Here is a 27207-nt window from a genome sequence, read left to right as displayed (position 1 = left end):
ACACTATTTATAGTCTCAAAGGGCTTTACATGTCTATAGCAAAGTCAAATCAAAATTATATTATGCATAAGTTCGAGAAAATAGATAAATCATTAGTCTCGTTTTAAAGGTATGGAGAGAGTTTGCCTCCCTAACTTCTGTTTGGACAGTGTTGCACTGATATGAAGGATAAACTAGTGTCCCTTCATTTTTATTTTGAGGAAACATTGGCTTAAGTTGACAATGCAACAGAAATTATGTGAAATGGCCATGTTAGCAGTATTAGCAGAGTTATGAAGTTAGCAGAAATGAAGCTATTTTCTAATAGCTGAAAAATGTCCAAAATAAGCAAATCTAAAATTTCAGTGTATTTTTTTTTTAATTTATATTTAATAACAGTATTTTTTGGAAACTACAGGTTTAAACTGCTGATGAAACTGCTAAATCAACAGTCATTTATTTATTTATTTATTTTATTTTCTGGCATGTCTTGAGAATAGAAAATCAACGACTTAGGACAGGTTTGTCTGGACTGATATACATAAACACAAAACTGACACTCTCATCCATGCCCTGAAAACATGGGAGTTACTGTGATTCCACTCTCCCTTGTAAACCTATCAGAGCAACAGAAAGACTTTAGTTTATTTCAGTTCAGTAAGACTCACAAAGCACCATGAATGCATCACTATTACACTCTGCAAGGTCCACTGGCTACCATACACACATCATATTCAATTCAAAAACCTTCTCTGAACATTTAAAACAAATGATGTTCTTGACACAGACTACATTTCTGATTCAATCTTCTTTAAGACTGCTCTTTGCCAATCTTTGTGTTTCTGTACAGCTGGACTCATTTTCAATCTCTGTCCCACTGACTCTCAGGAATGGGCATCATGGAATCTCTGTAACTTAGTTGTTTATATCCGGCCCAGTTGTGTTTACCTAGAGCTGTGGTTTTGGCAATCACAAAACTTTGTGATTCAATCCATGTGTAGTCTCCTCAAGCACTGGCCATCCAAAATGTTCTTTTTAGCAATTGGATCTTAAGCCAGAAACTGTGTGGCAATGTGTGTATCACCTCTGAAAACTGTCCTCTTTCTCTTTGTTTGAGCTATGAGTGCCAGGCTGAACAGGTAGCCGGCTCTGTGTCAGAGCCTTCCTTATCAGAGCACAGCTGCCTTCCCACAAACAAAGAGCAGGCAAGGAGTGGCTTCTCTCCCTGAGGTCCGGCATCAGGAGGCAAGCACATGCTGAGTGAGCACCCATTTGATGGGCACAACTTCTGACCTCATTTATGAGGCTGGTTAAAGTCTCACATGAATAAACACAAAAGAGCCACAAGCTGAAGGAGAAATGGAGAGCGGGGAAGAGAGGGAGAGAGAAACACATGACACAAAGCTCTGTGAAAACAGTCATACTTTTCAATTAATGACTAATCTGTCAATCAGTCAGTCAATAATGGCTGAGTTTTGGAATCAGTCTTAAATATACCAGTAATGACTCAAACAATACTGACCACAAACATCAATAAACATGAAGCCTGAATCCTCTGTAAAAGGCTTTAAATAAATGAAACATGCATGCAAATACGTGATACATGAGAACTAGTACATGTGAAGAAGAAACTGGAAATCCATATCTGGAAATCCATATCTATTAACCCATATCTGGAAATCAGCATCAAAACATCTGTGACTATAAACTCAGTCATATTTGAATATGAAAATGAATAAATAAAAATGACAAGAATAAATACTGTTTAGTGTCTTGTAAATTAATTACATCTACTGTTTCACAAAAACATGATTATCATAAAGAATTATGTGTGCTGATCTGAGAAAAGGTGCTCATTATTTAAAATGTGTCTAATAACAACAATTAAGCTACAATTACAAGAATGTGACATTGGGTTTATGGTATGGATACTGTCTTATACTAGCTTATATTGGCTTGCACTGGCCTATACCAGCTTATACTGGTTTATACAGGCTTTCATGTGCACATCGTAGTCAGCTGGTATAAGCAATGAAGAAACATTGAAAAAAAATTAATGTGTTTCATTTTAATGTCAAGCCTGGTGCAGCCCTCCATTCTACATTTGAGCTAAGTCATCACACTGCCTTATGGCCAGCTTAATATCTCAATCACCATTTTGCCAGTGTGGTGTTTTACTGGTATGGTTGTAAATATTTTTTCCAGTGTGGTATTTTACTAGCATGGTTGTAGATCATTTTTCCAGTGTGGAATTTAATTGGTATGGGTGTAGATAATTTTTCCAGTGTGGCTTCTCCATTCTCAAATGGTTTTTCTTTATCCTTTTTCTTTTTTTTTTTTGTCCAACTGATTCACACTTTTATGAATTTTTAAAGTAAATCAGCTATATATAATATCAAAAGAAAAGAGCCTTTTGTTTCAGTGATGGGATTTCATGGGGAAGTCTCATCTGCGTGTATTAGCCAGCTTTGTCTTCTCATTCAGCATGAATCTACTACAGTCCTCGGTCACACAGGTTTGATGGTTTAAAATCTTCTACCACTCATTTTGCAGTCAATGTTCATTCATCAACAGCTCTTTTTAAAATCTATACAACTAGTGATCAATACACTTCCACTCATTTTACTCAAATCAATTCCTCTGCAAATCAGCCTGAGAGTCATGTTAATGAATGACCAGTAAGCTTTGGTAAATTAATTGAATGGCTGAATACATTAAGAGCAGCATTGATGAATGTTGCTACAAATGGCAACATGAATTTGTTATTGCTTTCAGTTGATTGATGAAGGCGTGTTTGGGTGGCTCTGTCACACGAGGCTGAGTTTTGAAATTAGAGGTGTCTCACACAGACTGTACTCTCTCTGTGGACTGATCCCCACTCCTTGGCCTCATCAGACTTGGTTGTTGCTCTGCTTTTCCATTAAAAAGGAATTTTGATGCTCCATTGGAGCAGCTGTTGTTCTCGGAACCCCGGAGGCTTTCATTGTCACTGTTACCTTTCAGTGACAGCCAAGAAGATATAATTTTATAAGCAGACAAGCTTGAATTCTGCATCAAAACAAGTATGAGTGCCTTGGCTATGGAACAGGGTGTGTGTATGTGTGTGTGTGTGTGTGTGTATGTTTCTGAAGGTACGAACATGCTTGTATGTATGAGTATATTGGTGTCACACTTATTCCATTCCACTAACTGTATTGTGGTTGCTGTATGTTCCCCTCTCTCTCTTGGAGTGTGTGTGTGTGTGTGTGTGTGTGTGTGTGTGTGTAGACTATGAAAAAGGATGAAAGTAAAAGAAGGGACATCCCCAGTCAGTCAGCTCTGTGAAGATCTATCCAGACCAAGGATTAAAGAACAGCAAGAAAAATAACATGAGAACAAACCTCTGTGGCTTTCTCAGACATCCATTATTGTGCATACACACCACTCACTTTGCTGTTCAAATATAAGACTTGGAGCAAAATTTAATAATAAATAAAATATAAAACATATGTATTACAAAGTGTCTGGGATCAAAGACCAGAGTGAACATTGCCTAGCAACCTGCACAGGATTTGTGAAAGCAATTGTTTCATGTTGCTAGTCAGAGAGGAAGTCAGGATAGAACAGTGTCACAGTCAGGAGTGGTCAGAGTCGATTGTTGTGACAGCCAGTTGTTCCCTCAAAAGTTCATGTGCAAAAAGTACCTTTGACAAATATGACTAATCAGATTTCCTCCACACATATACCACAAGTTCAAGTTCAAGTTTGAGTTTATTTGTATAGGAGGTAGAAACCTTGGGAGGAACCAGGACTCAATAGGTGGAGCCCCTCCTCCACTGGCCAGCACATAAAATAGACATTCATGGTGTAGACTGAGTCTATGATAAACAGATTCAATGGTCTATATTTACAGTATACAGTCTAAAGTGTGTACAGTGATTTGTTTATAGTATAAAGAGTTCATATATAAGGTTCTAGTTCTAGGTGGTATGAGAAATAGATTAATTTGATACCCAAGCAGTGTTCATATCAGTAAGTTTGTCTTCAAGACCAACCGTATAGTGGCTGAGAGCAATTAGTTTTGCAGTAGTTAAAACTGTAATTCTGACGTGGCTTTAAAGGGCAGGTTGTTCTTGGTTCATAGTCAGGTCGAGCAGCATCACAGGTGGGGTCATAGCTCAGAACAGAGGCCTGCAGGAGGTCCAGGCAGGAGGGACAGAAGAGTATAGGCCTCATTCTGGGAGCAGTCGCTTGGGACTGGAACGTTGTAGACCTCACAATGGATACCCCAGTGTTGGGGCAGGGAAGTGAAGATAAAAGAAGAGAGGGAACAAGAGAGTGAAGGAAACTGAGGCATGTGGTACTTTTTTTCTGTTTTAGAATGATACTGATTTTGATTCAATTGCAACACTAGTCCTAATTAATGCAGCGTTGAGTCAAAAAACAAAAGAGAGGCAGGAAGCAGCGGGCCGCATGGCCATTTGGGGTCTTTGAAACATCAGCAACTCTCCATTCCATCATCAACAAACTTCGCATGATGATAATTTGCCTGATGATCGCATGTGAATGGAGAGGAGACATCATCAACATCTCAGTTCACCAAAACAGTCCATGACCAAGCTTAACCCCTTTGGCTAAGATGATTAGCTATATGCTAGACTAAATAGGTAAGAGTTTATTCTAGACTTAAACTGAGAGAGTGTGTCAGAATCCTGCAGATTGGTTGGAAGATTGTTCCATAGTTTAGGAGCCGTGTAGGAGAAGCACCTGCTTCTGGGTGGCTAACCCTTTAGCATAGATGCAGCATCTGAGTGACTAATATAGCTACGTTAGTCTGTTAGCCAGTCATCTGTAAGATGTACCAAAGTTATGATTGATCAGACACAACAATGTCAGCTGTAGTTTTGCAAAGACTGAAAAAATCTGAAATGATCTTTTTTTTTTCTTTTTTTTTATCAGCATTGACAGCTTTTATCAGCTTTGTCACTTCAGGTCTGTCTGAAATGGGACTTCTAGATTGAAAGGGTTCAAGGTTGTGATCTTTGACAAAGATCCATATGTGAATGGAGCATGGCTTGACCTATTTCGCTTTTTGTGTGTGTACAGGTGCAAGGGATGGAGAAGTCTCTCGATTATATGGAGCTGGAGCCAGCTGACTCTGTTCTGAAGACCATTCCATATGGTGTGAGTGGAGGTGGGGTGGAGGCTGTTGGGGCAATGAAACCATCTTATCAGAACTCCCGCATGTTCTCCACCATTGAGCACACACCTCTGAAGCCCAAATCTCCCAGCTATACCTTCCACCATCCATATGAATGGGCCAGGAACCAGTCTCTGGTCCTTGATCAAACAGGCTACCGCTCCAAACGCAAGCCCCTGCTCAAGACAGCATTAAAGACCAAAAAGATCTTTGGCTGGGGTGACTTTCAGTTCACCATCAAGACCATTAAGTTCAGCCTGTTACTGACAGGGAAGATCGTGGACCATGTCAATGGGACATTTACAGTCTACTTTCGCCACAACTCTTCCAGTCTTGGCAACGTATCTGTGAGCATAGTCCCACCCTCAAAGGTCGTGGAGTTTGAGGTCCTGCAGCATCCTCCGCTCCATCTCCCTGGGTTGCACATCCATCAGAGGGATCAGTCTTCTATTGATCCAAAAGAGCTCAAAACTTTCAACTGCCACATGGAGTACGAGAAGACGGACCGCTCCAAGAAGCCCAAGCCCTGTCTGTACGACCCCTCCCAGACATGTTTCACTGAACACATCCAGTCTAATGCCGCCTGGCTGTGCGCCAAACCCTTCAAAGTCATCTGCATCTTCATCTCGTTCTTCAGCATCGACTACAAACTGGTGCAGAAAGTTTGTCCTGATTACAACTTCCAGAATGGACACCCTTATTTTGGATGAGAGTGTAATGAGGGAGACATGATGGGGGTGTAATCACAAGGCTTACCCTCTCAAAGAATATCAGTCAGATGGAGGAATTGACATGCATCATGGATGACAAGAAAATTGAAGTAATTTCAGTGTTTGTTTTTTGTTCCTAATTCTCTTTTTACATAACATAAACAAAACGCACATCTTCACCTGAATGTAGTTTAATGTTTTGTTGACCTCTGTCTGTTTCATTAATTCATTCTGTAAAAATAACAAGTGTTTTGGGCACTGTTCTCCAGTGACACTCTTTCCACATGAAAATGGAGGTCATCTGAAATGTAAATAGACTGTTCGGTTTAATGTTTTGTAGGGGCAATTACTCTGCCAGTTCATGTTAGCCTAGCTTAGATCAGTTACAACAAAAGTGATCACACCTAAATTTATTGCATGTTACTCAGTATTATTTTACTGTTAATGTTGTTCATGAAAACAGCTGTATGCTCAATCCCGTTTTCTGCAGAACTGTCTGGGAACGACAAGTCTCATGTACTTCAACTCTTTTTGGTCAATTTAAGCAGGCATTTACAAATACCTACTCCAAAGAGTGATATATTTAATAAATATATTCAAGTAGTTTTTCAATTTTGTCTCTTTTCTAACTTTTGGGTTTGTTAAATTTTCATATCAAGACAATGTAAAGTTTAATAGGATTTAGCTTCACAGTTAGCCTCTAAAAAACAAAAATGGATGCATACACGAAAATGGGTGCGTACATAGCATCCTCCAAGCAACATTTTACAAGCACCCAGGATCCAGAGTATTAGTTACACTTAGACAGTATACAAGCCATGCAGTAACAGCATAATATAGAGACTTGTACTACTGCCTCACTCCATGTTTAATGGAGGATCAGAACATATGTTTACGTAACCACCCACAGAGTAAATATCAAATGGCAGGAAAATCTCATGAAATTACAGTTTTGACTGTCCATAAATATTAATAAATATTAGATAAAGTGTCCTAGGTGAGGTAATTTAGTCAGGTAGTTTGGTAACAAAAGTAACTGAGTTGAGTGAAACTAAAATCCTTCAGTCCAGGTGATTTATATTCCCAATTTTTTTCTTTCTTTTTTTTTTTTTTTTTTTTGCTTTTTTAAATTGGGCTGAGATTAATTGCAACTGAAATGAAATTTGCACAACCTCTCATGGCAGTGAAATGACTGCTGGCATGCAGCTCAACAGAGATTAAGCCAAAGGAGAAGTTTTGGTTTAAAACACGGGTGCAGAGAATACATCAGCAGTGATTAATCTGTAACTGGTCCAGTTCAATGATGGGCAGTTCTGAACTCAAAGACAGGTCTATGGCTTAGCTGAAGTAATGGCAGAGCAATTGCCCCACTGTTTCTGCTTTGTCAACAGAGCAGATTGAATAAGCATATGGCACCATAATTGATGGTCACTCTACTGTCATTAGAATGTCATGGAAAATCTTTTAGTACAGCATACGCACAGAGTGCATGACAATACATATCAAAAGCTATCAAAATTTTGGTTTTAGATCTTTCATAATATGTGTGTTCCATATAATTTCAGCTGAAGAGTTTAGCAGTGTTGTCACTATATCTGTATATATATATAGATAAAGATATAGATATATGTGTGTGTGTGTGTGTGTGTGTGTGTGTGTGTGTGTGTGTGTGTGCATGTACAAATATGTGTGTATGTGAGTGTGTGTGTGTGTGTGTTCATGGGTGTCAAGGCATTAACCTGTGCAGTAATAAAAAATGTATATCACCTTCTTTTTTTAAATTCTGTTAATCTGTTGAGAGAGATGGCCAGGTGATGGTCAGTGTTGTTATAGAAATGGAGATGCAGCACTACACTATCCCAGTACAATATTACAATTTACATAAACCTACACGATGTCTTACCGTGTATTCCTGTTAGACAGCTAGTCAGTCACATGACTCATCATATTTCACTGACATGAGGAAAGGAAACACTTCTGACTGTTTGCTATGAATTTAGTTTTCATGGCAGTAAACAGTGCATATATGTGAGAATAACATAGTTTTGAGACATAACCCACTGGAATATGAGCAACCCTGAGAGTAAACTTCAGAGGGCTTAGGGTTAAATTCTACCAGAATCTCTTATGACACCCCATATACATATATATATAAAGAGAGAGAGAGAGAGAGATGTCTGTGTGTGTGTGTCTATATTTATGTTCAACTGTGTTTTAGACTTACTAATTGAAAAACCTTTCTATTTCTTTACTGTTATTAATCATTAATTTGGTATCTAACACACCTCTGAGTTCTTCCTGTATTTTAACTGTGTTTTTTAAACATAACTAATATATGTTGAAAGTAAGATCCTTGCTGAGAACAGAAGTGTACGCTTGCAAACACAACACATTAGTATACACAATGCATTGAGGTATAATCCGTGTGTATTAAAGTAAATTATAATAGTGATGCATGAGCTAGCGTGAGAAAAGTTGATCAAACATAAAGCATCAGTGCAAACAGGTGAAGAGTAGCATATAAGCCAGTCTAATCAGGCAAGCACACCAAAAACAACTCTTTTCTTATGAACAAACTAAAAGCATAGCATTTTACAAAACTAAAATGGGCTTGCAAATATGCAACAGATTTCTGGATGATATCTGAAAAAGTATCTGAAAGGGTAAATACATTTTTACTATTTATTCTATTTTAATTTCTGACACATTTTGAAATGAGACATGTAACTGTCTTTCTTTGTCAAGCATCTGTGGAACTGAGTGGTGCATAGCTTAATAATGTGTATAAATAATAATGGAAAAATATTGTGTGTACATATCACAAATAAATCATTAAATCAGATCCACTGAGACAATTCAATTCATGACAACACAAATGCAACTGAAAATGATTAATAATAATTATGGAGAGACCATCACAAATTACTGCTGAATACAGTGAGTAATTAGCAGGGGGAACCATAAGAAAGAATGTCTTGATGTTGAGAAGGGTGGGGACACCAGCAGAGTGGTCACCCCTTTGTAACAAGACAACACTCAGGATGATATTTTGGCAGGAATGGGTTGGGGGATTATCCCAATTAAAACTAAGACTGTTAAACCTTTGACAAAGCCACTTTCTTAATGGAGGTAAGGTCCTCTAGGGATTAAAATACAAGTTATTTTAAATATCAAGACAGCAGTTGAGCATTAGAAAATTAACAAGGCTTGTTTAAGAATGTTTTCTCAGGAACACAAGATTATTTTTTTCCCTTTTACAGACACAAAATAAAACAATTTTTGACATTAATCCAAATCAGCACTGACTATACATGATGCTGTAGATGCAGGCTTATTTTAAATGCATGGTGCACAGTTTAAACAGTGAGACAGTACTCCAAGGGAACAATTAATAATATCTCACAAAACAGTATTTAAATGATTTTAACTTAGGACATGTGCCGTGAGGAAACTATACAATGTGGTAGTAAGAGAGGCCTTCGACCCTCTGGTCAGTAACAAAATTATACAAACCATTTTTGTTAAAGATCTCCATATTATGTGATGTTGGAGAAAAGATCATCAAACAATTTTGGAAGAATAACATAGTGTAGATGTATTGACACAGATGTCTGACACTCTGAAAAGATAAGATATAAGACATTAAGTTGTAACCATAGTATAAATCAGAGGCCAAACTCACCATTACTATTTGTTAACAAAGCAAAGTATACCTCTGAAACCAAACCAACCAACATTTCAGTTCAGTTCAGTTCATTTGTCATTTTTCAGGACCATCTCTCACCACACACTCACACATAAAAAAGTGCATTTCTGATGCTATGTTACTATTTAATTTAAACTACGAGCAAATCAAAGAGGCTTTACTCAAATTTCCAGTGTGCTTATTGACTTGATTTTAATTTCAGTGCTATTATACCACATTATACCACATAAATCCAGGACACAACATTTAGCACATCTGCTATAACACATTTTACTCTTGCATTTTGCTTCAAAAAAAAAAAGTCTGTATGAAATTTAATTAGTAACTTAAGGAACCGACAAAAAGGGACCAACTGGCAGCATTTTTGGTATGCTGGTGTAAGATTCTTCTGTTTTTCTTTCAGGAATTCTGCGTATTTACTGCATGTGGTGATGTCTTTTCAGATGGGTGATTGCATTTCTCTATTCACACAAGACAACAGTAAAGCATTACTTGTAAAACATAACAGAGGAAATTGGTCCTAAATGCTCAAATTTCTAATGGTGACACAATTTTGCTTGTATTTTGACACTTTGTATTAAAAGTTGTTTATGATCAGCTCAAAAGCACTTCAAACTCTTCAGCATTTAGACTGACACAATGATAGATATGGAAGCAGTGTCCTATAACTTTTCATTAAAGTAAAATGGTCTTCTGAATGCACAGGAGGGAAAAGGAAGGGAGGATGAGCTATCTCAGAGCAGGAATATTGTAATTCACTGAATCAGAGATTCACTCAGTCTGCTTACCTATCTTGTTGTGTTTCTTCACAATACAGTAAAAACTGGCAAAACAGCTGGCAGTTTATGAGACAACAATTCTGAATACATTTAAATTTGTCACCTGATGTCAGTGGATGTTCAAATAAGTCAAATGCATCAACACTGAAGGCCTATACTTCAAATGTCATGAACTGCACTGAGAAGACTCTAAAGCTATTTTTCAATTTCATTGGCAGCCACCCTGTGAGGTGGTATTTGAGTGCATCTCATTTTCCATTTGAAGGTATCATAAAATGTTTCCATTTAACTTGGCTTAATTTGGTCATTTTAAATACAGCATTGTGTCTGTCTTTAACAGGGTAAGATTCCTGCATTTCACTATGACAGGTTAAACACTCTCACTCATTCACTCATTTTCAAAGCCACTTATCCCAGCACTCATTGGGCAAAAGGCAGGGAAACACCCTGGACAAGTCGACAGTGCATCGCAGGGCAGACACACAGACAAACACACTCACACACAAATTCATACGAAAGGGCAATTTAGTGTCTCCAGTTCACCTAACCTGCATGTCTTTGGACTGAACCCATGCAGACATGGGGAGAACATGCAAACTCCACACAGAAAGGACCCTGGCCGGTCAGGGTCCTACTGCGCCACCGTGCCACCACAAGTTAAACAATTTTCAGCAAACAAATATGTGAGGCAAAGGAAAACAGGGTGAAAATATAAATTTACATATTCAGCAGTCTTCACTTAAATTAGTTATACTAAAAATAGTCATGTTGAATAAAAAGTTTGATAGTTTGTGAGATTTTCATGAGGTATGTAGCTAGCTAACATTAGCTAACTGCCTATTGCCTTTAGCTGAGTGAATGCACACAAAAGCCCAATCATTAAACACTGGTTTTCGGTATGCCATTTATGTGTGACTATCTAGCTAGGCTTTCTGAATGTCCTGCCTTTTGAAAGAGGGTCCACTTTTTGCCCTGTCTCAGAAGCTAGCTGCCTATGAAGGGTGAAGGCTCCAGGCAGCTGGCCCTGAAAGCTCTGGCAAAACCCTGAGAAATTATTTTTACTGCTCGCTGCAAATACAAAAAAAAAGCTTCAAGCATACTGCTGTGGGAACAACGATTCCCAAGAATAACTCTGGAACTATTTTATGAATCAATTTATGAATGTTTTATAAATTACAAACGTCACTGGGACTTCCACAACTATGTTTGTTAGTGTATTGCCAACTTTGCTCAAACCTGCCTGCTGATTTACAACATCATCGTCACGCCCTTGTATCTGCCTCCCTCTAAATCTACCAATCAGTGCTCAGTTTTACCAGCACCTGCCCTCAATTCATGCAGCCATTATCAACACATGTATATACACATGTATATACTCCTTTGTTCTCTCACCTCTTTGCAAAGTCTCTTGTATCTACAAAGTGTTCCAAGACATTTATCTCTAATCTATGTTCACTCCCTTACTGTGTATTGATTTTCACCTGTCCCCTTGTTTTCAATTTCCTGCCTAAATCTGCAGTGGTCTGGTTGCCATGTGCTGAACTTTTGCCTTTTCCTGGGACTTTTGTTCTGTTTTCTGCCTGAATTAAAGTCTGCCCCATGCTTGCATCCTGTTGATCTGAATATTCATTATAATAGTACACATTTCAGCATACAGTTCTTTTACATATCAGTCACAACCTGACACTGTGTGTAATTTTGAGCAGTGGCTGGCCGGTAACAGTACACTTGATCTCTGAGCGTAAGGTGAGTTTCATTGAGACCTGGTTGTCCCCTGACAATCCATACTCGCTCATGAAAACATTTCATTACCACAACATCTTCCATTGTGTCCAAGAAGGAAATGGGGTGGAGATATTGCATTAGTTTACATTTGTGTCTCATTTTTAAATCCTTGAACAGATCAAAGTTGTTGGTGCTTAGTGTTACTGACCCTCCAGGGGACCCTCCCATTGTCTCTATGTGCTGTTGCATTGTTTTTCATGCCAGTGTTAGTGCTACAAAAAATCTTCAAATCAAGTGGTGAGGCACTGTTTCATTTATTTTGCTGTAAAAATTACACAGTTCCTTACCTCTGTTCACATGTAGTTGTAATGGACATTTGGAATACTTCAGATGGGAAAGTGAGGAAGTCAAATTAATCCACAGAAAAATAGCACTACCTCCCAGCTGAAAAGGGTATGTCACTAAGCTGAGTGACTATGATGCAAAATTGAATTCCAGGGCCACAAGGCTGTACCACACATGTGTGTATATAAAGCAATGAAGGCAGAGAGGTAAGATCGCCCACTTTAACTTGTTCACTCTAAAATAATGGCTGAAGATTCAAGCAATCTCACAGACCTCCTATCATCTATCAAAAAGAATTCAATTCAACATCTTTATTCATAGCCAAGACTCCATTAGTACATATACATTCTTTGGATTTCCATTGTCTTTTAAAGATTTAAAGAGATGTGTTAAAGAATATTTGCATTTGTATTTTCCAGCTTCACCCACTCTGAATTTGTCTCTGACCACCCTCTCCAGGACAAATTATATGGTACCATGTGGAACTGTTTTAAAATAAAAACATCTATATGCTGTTTGGTCCCAGTGCTTTCGAAATGATATCCTGACCTTTCTTTTTTTTTTCTTTTCAAAAAATGATCTGCCTTCTAATGACATTGTTACATTTGATACAGAACAGAGTGAGTGCAAACAAAGAGAATAAGAGCAACATCAGCACATTAACAATAACACTATCTAGAATTGCATGAGTTCTTTGATAATTGGATGTATAGTTCTAAACATGACTGGAGCAAGTATTTGAAATTAATGCTGGAAAAGTGTTTTATTATGACATCACAGGGGCAACTGCACCCAACCAGCAGAAGGACTTAATTATAGTGATTTTTATGTATGGTTTGTCAAAACAGTCCCTCAATATTGATTTTGCCTCTGGGATGTGAAATTAAGCCAAACATTTTGTTATCTAAAATTTGTGATGTATTCTATAGCTATGGAAATGTCCTCTTCTCATTACAATAACTACAGATTTGCCTCTCTGTGGTGTTTCTGTCTCTTGTAGTCTCCTAGTTCAAGCAATTATACCTCCTCTAATGATGGTCAGGTTTTGTACATCACATAAGTCACAAAACTATCTATGTGCATGACAGTTGTTTGCTGTTTGGAGACCTTCACCCAGCACTGCTGATTTGATCCACACTAACTGATAAACCCACAGGACTCTGAGTACTCATGCGAAATGCACAACTGACACATCACCAGTTTAAGAGCAGAAAACCTCAGTGTGCCATTTCAGCAGATCAATTCATATGATTTCTAGCTTGTCCTCACAGCTTAGCAAATACTAAAATGCCAGGAAACCTCAGCACCTTACTGTGTTACCACCCTGCCTGTATGCAGTCAAGGGTAGAGATGCTAAAATGCCAGGAAACCTCTGCATCTTACTGTGTTACCTCCCTGCTTGTACTTCCTTACTGTCATACCACCCTGCCTGTATCCAGTCAAAGGTAGAGATGCTTTCTGTGTCACCACCCTGCCTGTACTGCCTAACTCTGTTACTGGCCTGCCTGTACTGTCTAACTCTGTTACTGGCCTGCCTGTACTGCCTAACTCTGTTACTGGCCTGCCTGTACTGCCTAACTCTGTTACTGGCCTGCCTGTACTGCCTTACTGTGTTACCACCCTGACTGTACTGTCTAAGTGTGTTACTGCCCAGCCCGTACTGCCTTACTGTGTTACCACCCTGTCTGTACTGTCTAACTGTGTTACTGCCCTGCCTGTGTGCAGTAAAGGGTAGAGAGGCTTAGTCAGCTGAGCTAATATAGTGAATCCATTCTATATTTTAAATCATGTCTAGTTTAATTCAACAAGATGCTGAAATTGATACAAGATTTTGTTTTAACTTGATTTGACTATTGTAATTGCATTTTTCCAAGGCTGCCAAAGAAAACCACTGAGGTTATTCATAATGCTGCCTCTAGAATTTCAGCTAGAAAGAAATCACGTCTCCTGCGCATGTAGCTTTACGTTGGCTCCATATTTCTTTAAGATCATAATTCATGTTTCAAATCATGTTTCAAAAGCCGTTATAAGGAGTTTCTTGTGCAGTCGAAATCTTATGAACCATCTCAAGTTCTTGTGGTTAAAAAAGAAAAGTCTTAAATACCTTTCCACAGAACATTAGAACAGCAAGCTATACTCAGTACATAGTTTTGAGCAATCACCATCGTTTTTAATATGTTTTTATTATTTATTTTGCAAAGCACGACTGCTTGGTCATTCTTTTTCTTCACCCCGAGCTTTATATTATTTAAAACATTGTCCTGCCGTAAAATTAATCTTCTAATCATTCCTAGATTTCGTAAGACTATATAACATATCCCGAGTTGAATCTGAGTCTTGCACCATCTATCTCACCCTCTATAAAGCATTGGGTGCATAGTAAGACATGAACAAGAACGTGAAATCTTTTCCCACGCCGTGGACTGGTTGTGTAGTCGCTAAAAACTACAACTCCCAGCAGCCCTGTGCGCATGACATTAAACGTAACAGGGCTTTTAACTTCCCTTAACGAACTCATTTCAAGACACAAAACCAGCGTGGCACCGCATTTGTGTACTTCAACCGGCGTGCTTCACTTAAAACCATGCTGACGTTGACATTAAGGCAACTTGCGAGGGTGAGTGCAAACAGCAAATCGGCTGTTTGAGACTAGAATGGCCGAGATAATGTTTTCATGTGTTTTCGTTTTACAGGAACAGCTACGTACCAAACAATTGTGAACACCGATTAACCAAATTACTCAGTTTTACCTGACGTGCCTCTACGACAGTTTCTCGATGAAATATCTAGCCTGTGTTATGTGAGCTTGCCAGGGCGCGGCTGGGAAGCAGTGCGTTTGGTCTCAGTTAGCCGTTTCGCTGCTTAGTATGTGGCAGATAGCTTGTAGTTTTAGTTAGCAAGTGAGCAGACAGTATCATGATTGCATTTGGCAAGGACAAAGTTCCCTTTAACTACAGCTGTTCTTTCCCTACTTGGCTTCTACCTCATCACGATACAACTCTTTAAAGATGGTTCGTTTCTCCATGTATGCAGAATTTGTGTACGTTTTGCAACATGTATTCATTCATCTTGTTAGCTACAGTTAGCGCTTAGTGGAACGGTGAGCAAAGCCGCAACTTCATAATCCTGTTTTTCCAGGTTATTCTAAAACAACCCTCTTTAGGTCTGGTCTATTTACGTCTTATATTGTCTGTTGAAATTTGATTCATAACCGAGCTAACGATACACTGACATGAAATCTAAAAAGGTTGTGATATAACATGCTACTCTAATGTGCTCGAGTGCAGTGATGATGCAACTGCCTGGTTCTGTGTAGTCATGACATGTCTGACCTACGTAGGCTGTTTGGGAAATGTAGGGCTGCAGTGCTAAACTAAGTGTTTTCAGCCATACCCAAAGACGTAGCTCCATGTCTTGTGCATGAGACAGTTAACACGGGCTTTAGCAATCAACAAGTATGCACTGTAGCACAACAGACCTTAGAGTTAAAAAAAAAAAATACAAAGTGCTAAAATATTAAGCTTGTGCCAGATAACCCAAGGGTATAAAGTACAGAATGAAATCCAGAAAAGGTCTGAGTTCAACATCATAGAACAGCACAGCCAGTCTTTACAGTTTAACTGATAATGCCTCTGAACTGGCTATCGTTCCCAAAGAAAAAGTTGAAAAAAGCTCTATCCGTGTATGGCTATGATCCCTGACTAGAATCATAGCCAAAATGCCAGAGAGTTAGTAAAAAGGAGAAAAGCTAAAAAAAAAACCCCCAAAACAACCTCAAAATGGGTTTTGTTAATGACATACCAGTCATTTGTAAATTCTGTCACATTTTTTCAATATCCATCTTGGCCTTTCTCTTCATTGTTCTGGAGAGCATTGAATAGATATAATAAATTATCATAAGTGGGTAATACGCAGTGTTTTAGTCCTTCGCGCAAACTTTTTGATGTCCCAAGGTAGACTAAGCCATTCCTGGCTCATGTGCTTGCATGCTCCTTCTAATAAGTAAATGAATTTGGTATGTGTGTTAACGTGATTCTGAAAGTCACGAGTAAATGCTTTTGGGGAGTGTGTTAATGTAATCCTGAAGGTCATGCGGACAGACATTTGTTTGGACAGATGTTTGGATTTGTACAGTGGTTTAGTCTGTTATCAGGCATTTGTCCTTGTAAATTTCATTTGTTACTTTTGCAGGGAGTTGAACTCAAAAGAGGTCCCATAATTCCATGAAACAAGAATCTCAGACCAACTTGGCCTAAGATCTACTTGTGTTTTATGCTGCAGTAACCAATCACTGCTATTTATCACAGTATCTGTTAACTGTCATTGTTTCCACCAGCAACAGTTTTCATGAACTGTGTCCTTAACATAAATCAGTTATAAAATATCGGAAACAAATTCTTGACAGTGCTCCATACAACAAAGAGGATCTATACCCTGTCCTCTTTGTTGCATGGTGCACCAGACAGATTGTGTCTATAGGTTTGTGTTTTTTCAAATGAAAAGACATTTCATAATGTCAAACTTTCCACAGCAGTCTCATTACAGTGTAATATCAGAACTTGAGTTTATTCCCTAACACATCTCTGCCTGTCTTTTCTGTATGATTCCTGGCTGAAAGTAAGCATTTCTGGATGGGCAGTGATTAAAAAATAAAAAAGGTCTGGGCATGCATTAAACATGAAAATGTTCCTGTTGTCCACACTTCAGTAAATTAAAGGTGTAATGGTTCGGTAGGTGCAGCCTGTTGAGCTCTCATTACGGTAATAATGTTATGAAACTGACTGTAACACACAAATCACAAAATTTTAATATATTTAAAGTTAGGGGAAGCTGTATATTTTGTGTTAGGGGTGTAACAGTACACGTATTTGGTACAAGACATCCGGCTCGGTGCATGTTGTGATCCGAGTTAATATAGTCTAGCTTTAACCACACGTTACATGCATAACTTTTTTATGCTCTGATCGTCAGCCGATCGAAACGTTAGCGTATAAAGTGATACTTGACAAGATACAGGGTGCCCTCTCTTCTACATTTCTGTATGTGGAACTAAAATTAAAAACTCAGTTTCATCTGCGATTCCATAACAGAGCCATAATTTAGAAACTGAATTTACATATGTTCAACGATGCAGCTTCGTAAAAATGGCTATCGCAAAGCCAGAGCGTGAGGACCCTCCTGTATCCTTCAGATCTCCTGTTTGGGAGCTTTTTGGTTTTCCAGTGAACTACACTAGCAGTGGGCAAAGACAAGTGGATAAAATTAATACAGTGTGCTGGCATTGTTCAGCTGAAATCGGATATGTTGCTGGCAGTATGTCGAACATGATTACTTGTTTGAGACAGCATCATCCAAATGTGAATATCACTGGTACAAGGAAAAAACAGAGTAGAGGGCAAACTGCAAATTATGGCCAGTTTGCTGCTCTTTACAAGTTTATAAATTTACATTCATAATAAATGACACAACATTTCATGTTTTGCATGTCTTTTTTCACTGTACTGAAACCGTACCAAACCGTGACTTCAAAACCGAGGTACGTACCGAACCGTGACTTTTGTGCACCGTCACAGCCCTACTGTACATATATTCAATTTGTACAACAATGAAGAAAACTTGGTTTTGGTCACTTTTGTCTCATGTATGAATTGCCGCCATAGCATGTTTCATACATTGGTTTAGCTTGTGTGTGGTGGAACATTACGCAAGAATGCAATATAGACAGGGATAACCCTAGAAAAATTTGATAATTGTTACTACCAAACTTTTCTCAATTGATCCTATGGTAATTTTTCCCGTAGAATCCATTTCTGCTTGGGATGTTTTTGTGTTATGCATATTTAATTAGATACTTTGCACTAAATTAGCAGAAATAATTATATAATAAAAGAAATGCATTGATAATTTGGCTGTAGGTAGCCAGAGTAATGTCTTTAGAGCACAAAGGGTTTTTTAGATGAGATATTGCAGATAAATTATACAAATTAGGCAAATCTTCAAGCTTATTGTTAATGTATGAGTTCTTCTTTATAAGAACAAGAAGAGTTCTTTAAACATTAAGAGACTTAATCTTTAAAAGAAGATTAAGTTTCTTTGCTGCCCCTCCAAACTTGTCTCCAGGTACTGTTTGTAAATTCATTTGGTCATGAAGTTTCTTGAAAGTCCTGTCTTCAGAACATCGGCCAAGCCCACCATCAGTATAAGGCTTTGTATCTTTACTTGTTACAGATGAAACGTATGAAATTTGTCTTCTTGTCATCTTCATCTACTTCTTTAGGTATATTCACATCTGTGACTCAAGCGTTAATACCATCTTCTTTTTGCTTCCTCTCAATGTGTTCTGAACATCAACCTGCATGTTGAATGAGCCTGAAAACTTCTTTGTGGTTCTGCTCGTGATTCTTCCCTGCACACAAGTAAATTCTTTAAGGCTCATCACCATCAGGTACTTGCATCTTGGCCCACAGATAGCGCTTTTCCACTAGGACGGTGCTGGTGCCGGTGCGGAGCCAGTGCTGCCTTGGTGCCTTTTGAGAACCGGCCCGCATTTCCACAGGTTTGGGAACCGAACACTACGTAGCAAAAGTTTGGGTAAATTCCGTGGGGAAAAAATAATGTCGGACAGAACGCATCTGCTTGCTTTTTACTTTTATGCTAGGCTTCCACACAGTGAAACACCTCACGAATTTTGCCCAAAAACTTTCCGCTCTGGGGCGAAATTCATGAAAATAATAAGCCTGTCACCTAGCTCAGAAGTTTAAAAGAGTGTTCAAATGATGTTCTGCAGTGGTCTATTTGCACCAGCCAGAGCCGAGAGAGTGAGCATTTTTTTTTTACCATTCTGGGTCCGACTACATTCATGTAACATTTAACAACATATTTTCATGCTACATATAGCCTTTAGCCTACCACTATCTTGGTCAGCCTTTTTTTTTACTCCTGCCTCTCTACAGAATGTCACGTAGCAAACACATCAAACGCTGAACTGATTGGTTCTCACGTGGTTTTTATTTACATAGCCTCTGACGTCAGCGGTTCCAACTTTTAGGACCAGCAATTCTGTGGTGCCGTGCCGGTGCCAGCTTTTCGGCACCGGCACCAGTATTTTGTCAATGGAAAAGCTCGGCCCCGGTGCCCGATTAGGCACCGGCACCGCAGCAGTGGAAAAGGGGTAAGAGATGCTTTTTCTTCTATTGTGCTTAAGCCAGATGGTCTGCTTGGTCTGCTGATGGTCTGCTTCTTCTCTTTATCACTAATGACCTTTGTATAAAGCGAGCACCTGCTGCCCTCTTTAGAATGAGCTGCTAGAAATGATTGCCATTGCCAATGAAATAATCATCTACAAAAAGTATGAAAATCATATTTAATATAGCTTACATAGTATTTCTTTGTCCTCCATTTGTTTAACTTTCTTAAATTAACTGAACAATTACAATTGCAAAATGCATAAGTAAGTTACCAGCTACTAGTCAGTAATGCTAAAAGATAATAGTGTAATTCACAGCATACATAATCTTAATTATTTCACTCGAAATGCTTAAAATTCACCAACAAAATATCAACAGAACATGGAACAGATACAAAAACAAACAAGAAACCACTTGCCTCAGTTTCACCGTTCTGAAAAGGATTAATATTAATTAAAGCAAAATTCATACATTTGAATATGTAATAGAAATAGTACTGGTAACCATTGGTCAAAGGTTGCAAATTTGACCAAAAAGTACCAATAAGTATTTCCTCAAATTGTCACAAAGTTTATATAAGACATAAAACAGTGCCTCCTAACATACAAAAATGACTTTTTCGACATGAAAAACACACAAATGCGTGTGCTACACGCTCATTTTGCACAAAAAAAACATGATTATTAAGGACTTAAAGATTTGCCTAATTTGGATAATTTATCTGCAATATCTCATCTGAGTACCCCATTTTATATAATGTTATATTTGACATAATTTGAATACTTTGTGCCCTAAAGACATTACTCTGGCTATCTACAGCCAAATTATCAATACATTTCTTTATTATATAATTATTTCTGATAATTTAGTCAAATATGCAAATCATCTAATTAAATATGCGTGATACAAAAATGTCCTTAGCAGAAATGGATTCTACAGGAAAAGTTTGGTAGTGATGATCATTAGACAGGATTAGTCCAGTCTAATATGTGTTTTCTTCTAGACAGATCAGACAAAGGACATGAGGGTGAAAAGCTTTATAAACAATTTATTTTTTATTAATTCATTTAACCAATGAGGCTACATTAGTGAGCATTCATTGGATCATTGCTTGTAATCACACAAAACTTTACCCTGGTACATATTGCAGTATACAGTAAAGTATTGGATTGATGAAGCTATTTAATTCTGCACTGGAGAGTAGGGGTGTGCGATACTGACAAAAAAATGATATCTTATTTTCTGGGATTTTGTCGATAGCAATAAGTAAACAATATTTTGCATCCATCCTTCAAAAATGTTTGTAAAAGTCTTGTTGTACTAGCTTGCTATTGTTAATAGGATATTAATTGTGTACTAATTATATTAATGGAAACAACATATTTAAGGAGAACAGGTCTTATTTATTTATTTAAAACTGAAACATTCAAGTAAAAACCATACATAACATTGAAATCACCAGTGAAAGTGTTATTGGGATCAAACAGTTTGCAGATGGTGAAACAAGTTAGTTATTGAGCTGCCTGCGGCAACCAATTTCCGACAGTTTGCAGATTTCCGTCTTTTGAACAACATCCGTCTTTTCAAAGTCAAACCACCTCCATGCGAGTGAGGATGATCCATGTCTAGCAATTAAATCTAACGACGTAGATTGTGAGGCTGAGGGTGTCTGTATTTTGTCTCCTGGCGCTGTTTGTTCACTCGTTTTTAAGTTCAGTCATGCATTTTTAGGCAGCTACGCTAACTTAACTTCCCATTAGATGACCATGTACGCCTATGCCAGTGCACTGCATGCACTTTCAATGTGCAGGTGCAGTAGTCTGTCCTACTCTGCTACATGACGCAGTGAATGTGTGGACTCTCAAGGTGTGGTTTTGGTTGGTTTTTGCAAAGTGAGTGACATACTCGATAATGTCAGCTCGCACATTGTTAAAACAACAATTGAGTCATTATCGTGGATGATACATATCGCACACCCCTACTGTAGACACACATGTTTGATCAGTTCATCTGACAGGCGATGACAGCTTTAGGATATCCCATCCTTCAGCTCAAACCAGCGTTTCTGACTTCCCCTTTTACTTGCGCGTATATGCATTTGCGTCATTACACTGAGTGAGGAGATGTTATCCTAGTGAAAAGGGATGGTCAGTCCAAACAAGTTTTCTCAAGAGTTTTCAAATCTCTTTGGGGCTCATTTGCACACCCACGTGGCAGACAGTCAGCACTCTATCAGTTTTTAGAAGCACTTGTCTAGCAGGATGAGTTAATGATTGACCTGTTGTTTTATTTAGCATATGTCTTTGGACGGAGTCAAAGTCTTTCTGAGCCTCCAGCCAGTCAGCTTCGCTGTCAGCATGACCCACCTCCCACTATCTGCCAGCATTTTCACTGTTGTTTTCGAAGGAAAATTTCTCCAATTGTTGCCTTTGTAAGCAAAACTAATAAGTAGCTCCTGTCTGGACCAGCTGTGTTGAGTTAAATAACTCTCCCAGTTGTTTTAACACACACTTTTCAATACCTCACCTTCTTAGTGTGTGCCCCCCCTTTATGTTACGTCATTCACCCGAATTTGTACATTGTCTGGGCAGTTCTTTTTGAGATGGATAAAAACATGGGGTGTCCAGTGATTGTCGTCACTTTTTTAAAATAATAATAATAATATTATACATTGAAATTATGAATTTCAGTGTAGTTTTTTTTTTTCATTTAATACATACTCTTGAAGTTTGTAGGTGTTCTTTATTTCAATGAAAAGTCAAAAGTAAACCAAAAAAAAAAAATAATGTGCCTAGGGTGTTTTTTTTTTTTTTTTTTTTTTTTTTAGTTTTCTTTGTCCACCACGGAGTTGCTTTGCTTTTCTAAACAGTCTCATTTCACTGGCATCATTAATATTGAATGTTTTTAACCATAAGTAGTGCATGGTGCTGATGTTCTGCATGCAGACTGCACTCAGATCAGATAGTCTTGGTTTTGTCCAAAGAGCGGTTTTGTGTTGGAATGTTCAGCAGTTCTCTTTTCTGTGTTATATGTGCAAAGGCAGATGTTTTGTCTTGCTGACTAGGTGTTTAACAGGAGTACCACCTGAGAAAACACAGTCACGTAACCAGTACTTTACGGGTGTTGCAAAAATGCCACACTGTCATTTATTACAACAGTCTAATACTGTATACTTTTTTTCCATAACAGGCCAGTGCTTTTTAACACAGCTCCTTAACTGTGTTAAGAGCATGAATGGTGTTAACTGTGTTCAGAACATGAATGGTGTTAAGAATTTTACTTTGATCACAGCAAGTAATGTGTTAACTTTAATATCTGCAATAAAATCCAACATTCAGACCTTCTCTGTCAAATTCTGCACAACATCAACCAAATACTCAATAATTGATCTGATTTATTTTTTCTACTGGTTTCATTGCTATTTTTAGGCTTGCTCTCCTCAAGTCCCACTTTTTGCAAACGTTTGGGGGCGAGCAGGAGGGGGCAAACAGCTGTCCAAGTCCACGTAGGCATGAATCAGAAGCCAAGTAAATTAATAGAAAACCTCTTAAAGATGCAGACATAATCTAGATACATATTAAAAGATTCCTGACATGGACTCTTTTAATTTTCTAGGGAAAGTTCTCTGTTCATACTTGTTTGTTTTACCACCAAAGTCAAAGTCCTGAACATTCAGCTCAGACAGTTTACACAACACATCTGAGTTACATTTGACAAGGACCAGTGCTTTCCAGTGACTCGTTTCATTCTGACCTGTTCTTTTCCCCTGGATTACGTTGATAGCATTTCCAAGCATTCCAGGTAAATTCCCTGTTGTCATTTCTTTATTGTTCCATGGCGTTCCTTCAGCCTAAACTGAAGTCCTTGAGAGCAGAGGTTCTGTCCATATGCCATCCCCCTCACTCTGCTCCGATCGCCTGGCACTGTTGTCATTTCGCAGGAATCAGGGAGCAATTTGTAAGAGCCGCTCTCTTATTAGCCAGTGACAGGAGAGAAAGTGTCTGTCTGTCAGAATGATATTCCTGGCCCTTTGACACTTCTCCACTGCCCCTCATTCCTCTCTCTGCTCCCTCTTTCTCTGTCATCTGTGTTACCAAGCTGATCACCATCTCCCCAGAGATTGTAGGACAGCAGTCATCTGTAAAATTGACTTCTACCTTTCAAACAGAAGGAAAATAACAAAAATATTTGAGTAAAATGAAGTGACTTCAGTTTTTTTTTCTCTCTCCATTTCCTACATCCTGTCTTTCTGGAACAAAACGAATGATAGCTTTTTGCAGATGTTAACTTGTCTTCCAAAAACACATTATGATCCTATTGTCATCTGTCATTTTCATTTTTTCACTCAAGTGTGTTTTTATTAATATCATTAGCAATTTACTACTGCTGTCCTGTCTTCCCTTCTTAGCTGTGGCACTGTGTAATTTGGCTTCTTTGATAACTATACAATTTATTAAAGTAAAGGTGATGGAGGTATCATAGGTGTGGTATCATAGGTGTGTTCCTGTTCTCTTCTCTTACACACTACACTGATATGATTTTGCATGCAGTCTGTTTTGTAGACTTTATTTAAAGATAGATTGCAATCACAGCATGTTATTCTTGTTAAGCTGTCTCGTATTTCATGTCTGGTTGTTTCTCCTGTGTTGCTGTCTGCATCCCCTGCTTTAAAGATTGAATGACTTTGTTAAAGGCTGAACAGACATGATTTGCTCTTTAATGCAGCTGATGTCCCAAGTCATTGATAGTCGCGTTAATATTTAATGTGATTAAATAATCAGAGATCACATGTTTTGAGCACTGTAATGATCAAGCAGTGCCAACAAAGCACCCTCTTGTGTTTTTTCCTCCTGTGTTTGTTCTCTTCAGAATTTCATGGTCCTATCCTCTAACCCTCTCCTGTGACAGATGTTAGGGGGTTGAGCAAGGGTTTTCATCTGCCCTTGCTAGGAATATTCCTGTCTTCTGTCTTAAGGAGAATGTTATGCTATTGCTTTAAAGACTGTCCATTCATTTCAGGCATACTTCACAGATTTCTCTTTTCCCAGCTCTAGACTGGCACAGAATAATGTGCTGGTGGCAGATGCCCATGCAGTGTCTAGTTTCCAGACAGCTTCTTTCTGCTTTTTAGTAGCCAACCAGGATAGCTTACCAATTCCAAAATGATTTTGGACAATGCCACATTGTTTCTTCTGCCAAACTTAGGACATAAGTCACCATTTAGCTTACCAACCAGGATAGCTTACCAATTCCAAAATGATTTTGGACAATGCCACATTGTTTCTTCTGCCAAACTTAGGACATAAGTCACCATTTTGTCTTCCCTATCCCAGGCTCTAAAATACCTTCCCCGCACAGTGCAGGAGTGTCTCTGTGTCTCCACATGAAACAAAGACAGGAAAGGACGAGTCCGTCAGTGTGTAATGACCTGTGTGATTCTGGTGTCCAGAGCTGCCTGTGAGGCAGGCACAGCCTGTCGTGGCTGACAGAGGTCTAGAGGTGCCACAGCACTCTGCAAATCATTACTGTATCAACCCCACCCCACAGCCAACTTTTCATGTGAAAATGTAAGAACCATGAATTTAAAGTAAAAAAATAAAAAATTTGCATTCCTGACCCTCTAAACTGACACCCATAAAGGCTAAAACAGCACTAAATGCCATGAAATGGACAGTTACTTTAACAAATAACTTTGTCATGTGCTGATCGTATTCAAATCAGTGCATCGCAATGTATATTATGCATTACATGCTCTACTTAAGCTTTTTCAAGTCTATTACACACCATAAATTTGTCTCTACCCAGCATGCACTGCTGCACTGTAAATAATTGTGTTGTTTTGTCACCTTTATTGGGTTTACCTTCCTCAGTAATAAGTACATCACTGTGTTGTGTTGATATTTAAGGTTTTTCTAAAAACAGTGTTCTGTTCAACAGTATGTTTGTAAAAGCCAGAATAGTTGACCTACACTGAGTATGAGCTCTAAGTCCCCATACTGACCAATGCTACAATAGCCTAATATTTCTGCTGTTTTCAGGGTAAGTCCCCATACTGACCTTGTGCTCCAGACTAACTTTAACTTGAAGTAGTGCTTTAATAGAAAAAATCAGTAAGTTAAATGGTGCTTTTTTTTAAACATAAACACCAAATAATAAATTTACAAATGTTAACATAAGACATGAGTTCCATGCATTTTTAATGCTTATTGCTGTTGCTGTGCTGTACAAGTGTTTCTTGTTTAAAGTTTGCAGTCAAATTGGTTTTCCCCGCAAATGTTGGGCCACACTGAGAGCAGTACATACAATACATGGCATTCCTTTCTTTGCAGTATCTCAGCCACGTAAACTACCTGAGCCATTCCATGTCAGAAAGAGTAGGTCTTTGCCTTTTTCAAGACCTGGTCACCTGCTGATTCCTCATCTGAATTGTCCTCATCAGAAATTTGGGACTATAGTGGCACGGGAGGGTCTGGATGATCTTTTCTCGGAAAAACGATTCGATATTTCGTTTCATTGTCACCAAAGGGCCAAGTGAGAGCGAGAGTACTTATGGACTGGACACAGGTAGATGACATCCCACGCAGTCCCCCAGCCTGCTTTGTTATGATGACGATAGCCTCGTGTTAGCTTTCCACTCTAATCACACTCTCTTTCTCACACACACACCAGTTCTCGCTCCCTCCCTCTTCTTTCGGCTGCTCCCATTAAGGAGTCACCACAGCGAATCATCCGTTTCCATCGAGTCCTGTCCTCCGCATCTTTCTCAGTCACGCCAACCACCTCTTTCACTACATCCATAAACCTTCTCTTTGGCCTTCCTCTTTTCCTCATGCCTGGCAGCTCCATCATCAGCATCTTTTTCCCAAGGTACCCAGCATCTTTCCTCCACACATAACCAAACCACCTGAGTCTTGCCTCTCTTACTTTTGTCTCCAAAGCGTCTGACGTGGGCTGTCCCTGTTATGTACTCATCTCATCACTGTCCATCCTCGTCACTCCCAACGCAAATCTTAACATCTTCAGCTCCGCCACCTCCAGCTCCGCTTCCGGTCTTTTCGTCAGTGCCACCGCCTCCAAACCATACAACATAGCCAGACTCACTACCGTCTTGCTGGTACGCTTCTGTCGCACATCACTCCTGACATTCTTCTCCACCCACTCCACCCTGCCTGTACTTTCTTCTTCACCACACTTCTACATTCCCCGTTACTTTGTACCACTGACACCAAGTATTTAAACTCATCCACCTTCACCACCTCTACTCCTTGCATTTTCACCGTTCCACAGTCCTCCTTCTCATTTACACACATGTATTCCGTCTTGCTCCTACTGACTTTCATTCCTCTACTCTCCAGTGCATACCTCCACCTCTCCAGGCTCTCCTCAGCCTGCTCCTTACTCTCACTACAGATCACAATGTCATCCGCGAACATCATAGTCCACGGAGACTCCTGCCTGACCTCGTCCATCAACCTGTCCATCATCATTGGAAACAAGAAAGAGCTCAGAGCCGATCCTTGGTGTAATCCCACCTCCACCTTGAACCCATCCGTCACTCCTACTGCACACCTCACCACTGTCACACAGTCCTCATACA

At 38.8% G+C, this 27207-nt stretch overlaps 2 protein-coding genes across 2 annotated transcripts in view; both read left to right on the top strand.

Annotated features, from left to right (window-relative positions):
• Positions 1-5046: 5046 nt before the first annotated feature.
• On the top strand, positions 5047-5868 carry nxph4 (neurexophilin 4; the record flags this gene model as incomplete). Its single annotated transcript, XM_030780672.1, has 1 exon — positions 5047-5868. A coding segment is annotated over one exon (822 nt), but the record flags the coding sequence as incomplete, so codon positions are not given.
• A 9062-nt stretch (positions 5869-14930) lies between these two features.
• The window catches only part of shmt2 (serine hydroxymethyltransferase 2 (mitochondrial)), a 54308-nt gene continuing 42031 nt past the window's right edge, over positions 14931-27207 (top strand). The window contains exon 1 of the mRNA XM_030780150.1: positions 14931-15040. Within this exon, the coding sequence (XP_030636010.1) occupies positions 15008-15040 (33 nt within the window). The 5' untranslated portion in view covers positions 14931-15007. The remainder of the gene's footprint in view (positions 15041-27207) is intronic.

The sequence above is a fragment of the Chanos chanos genome, chromosome 7 (assembly GCF_902362185.1).
Source record: "Chanos chanos chromosome 7, fChaCha1.1, whole genome shotgun sequence".
In the NCBI taxonomy this organism is placed as follows: domain Eukaryota; kingdom Metazoa; phylum Chordata; class Actinopteri; order Gonorynchiformes; family Chanidae; genus Chanos; species Chanos chanos.
The sequence above is the reverse complement of the archived record's forward strand: the minus strand, read 5'-3'. Positions and strand labels throughout refer to the sequence as shown.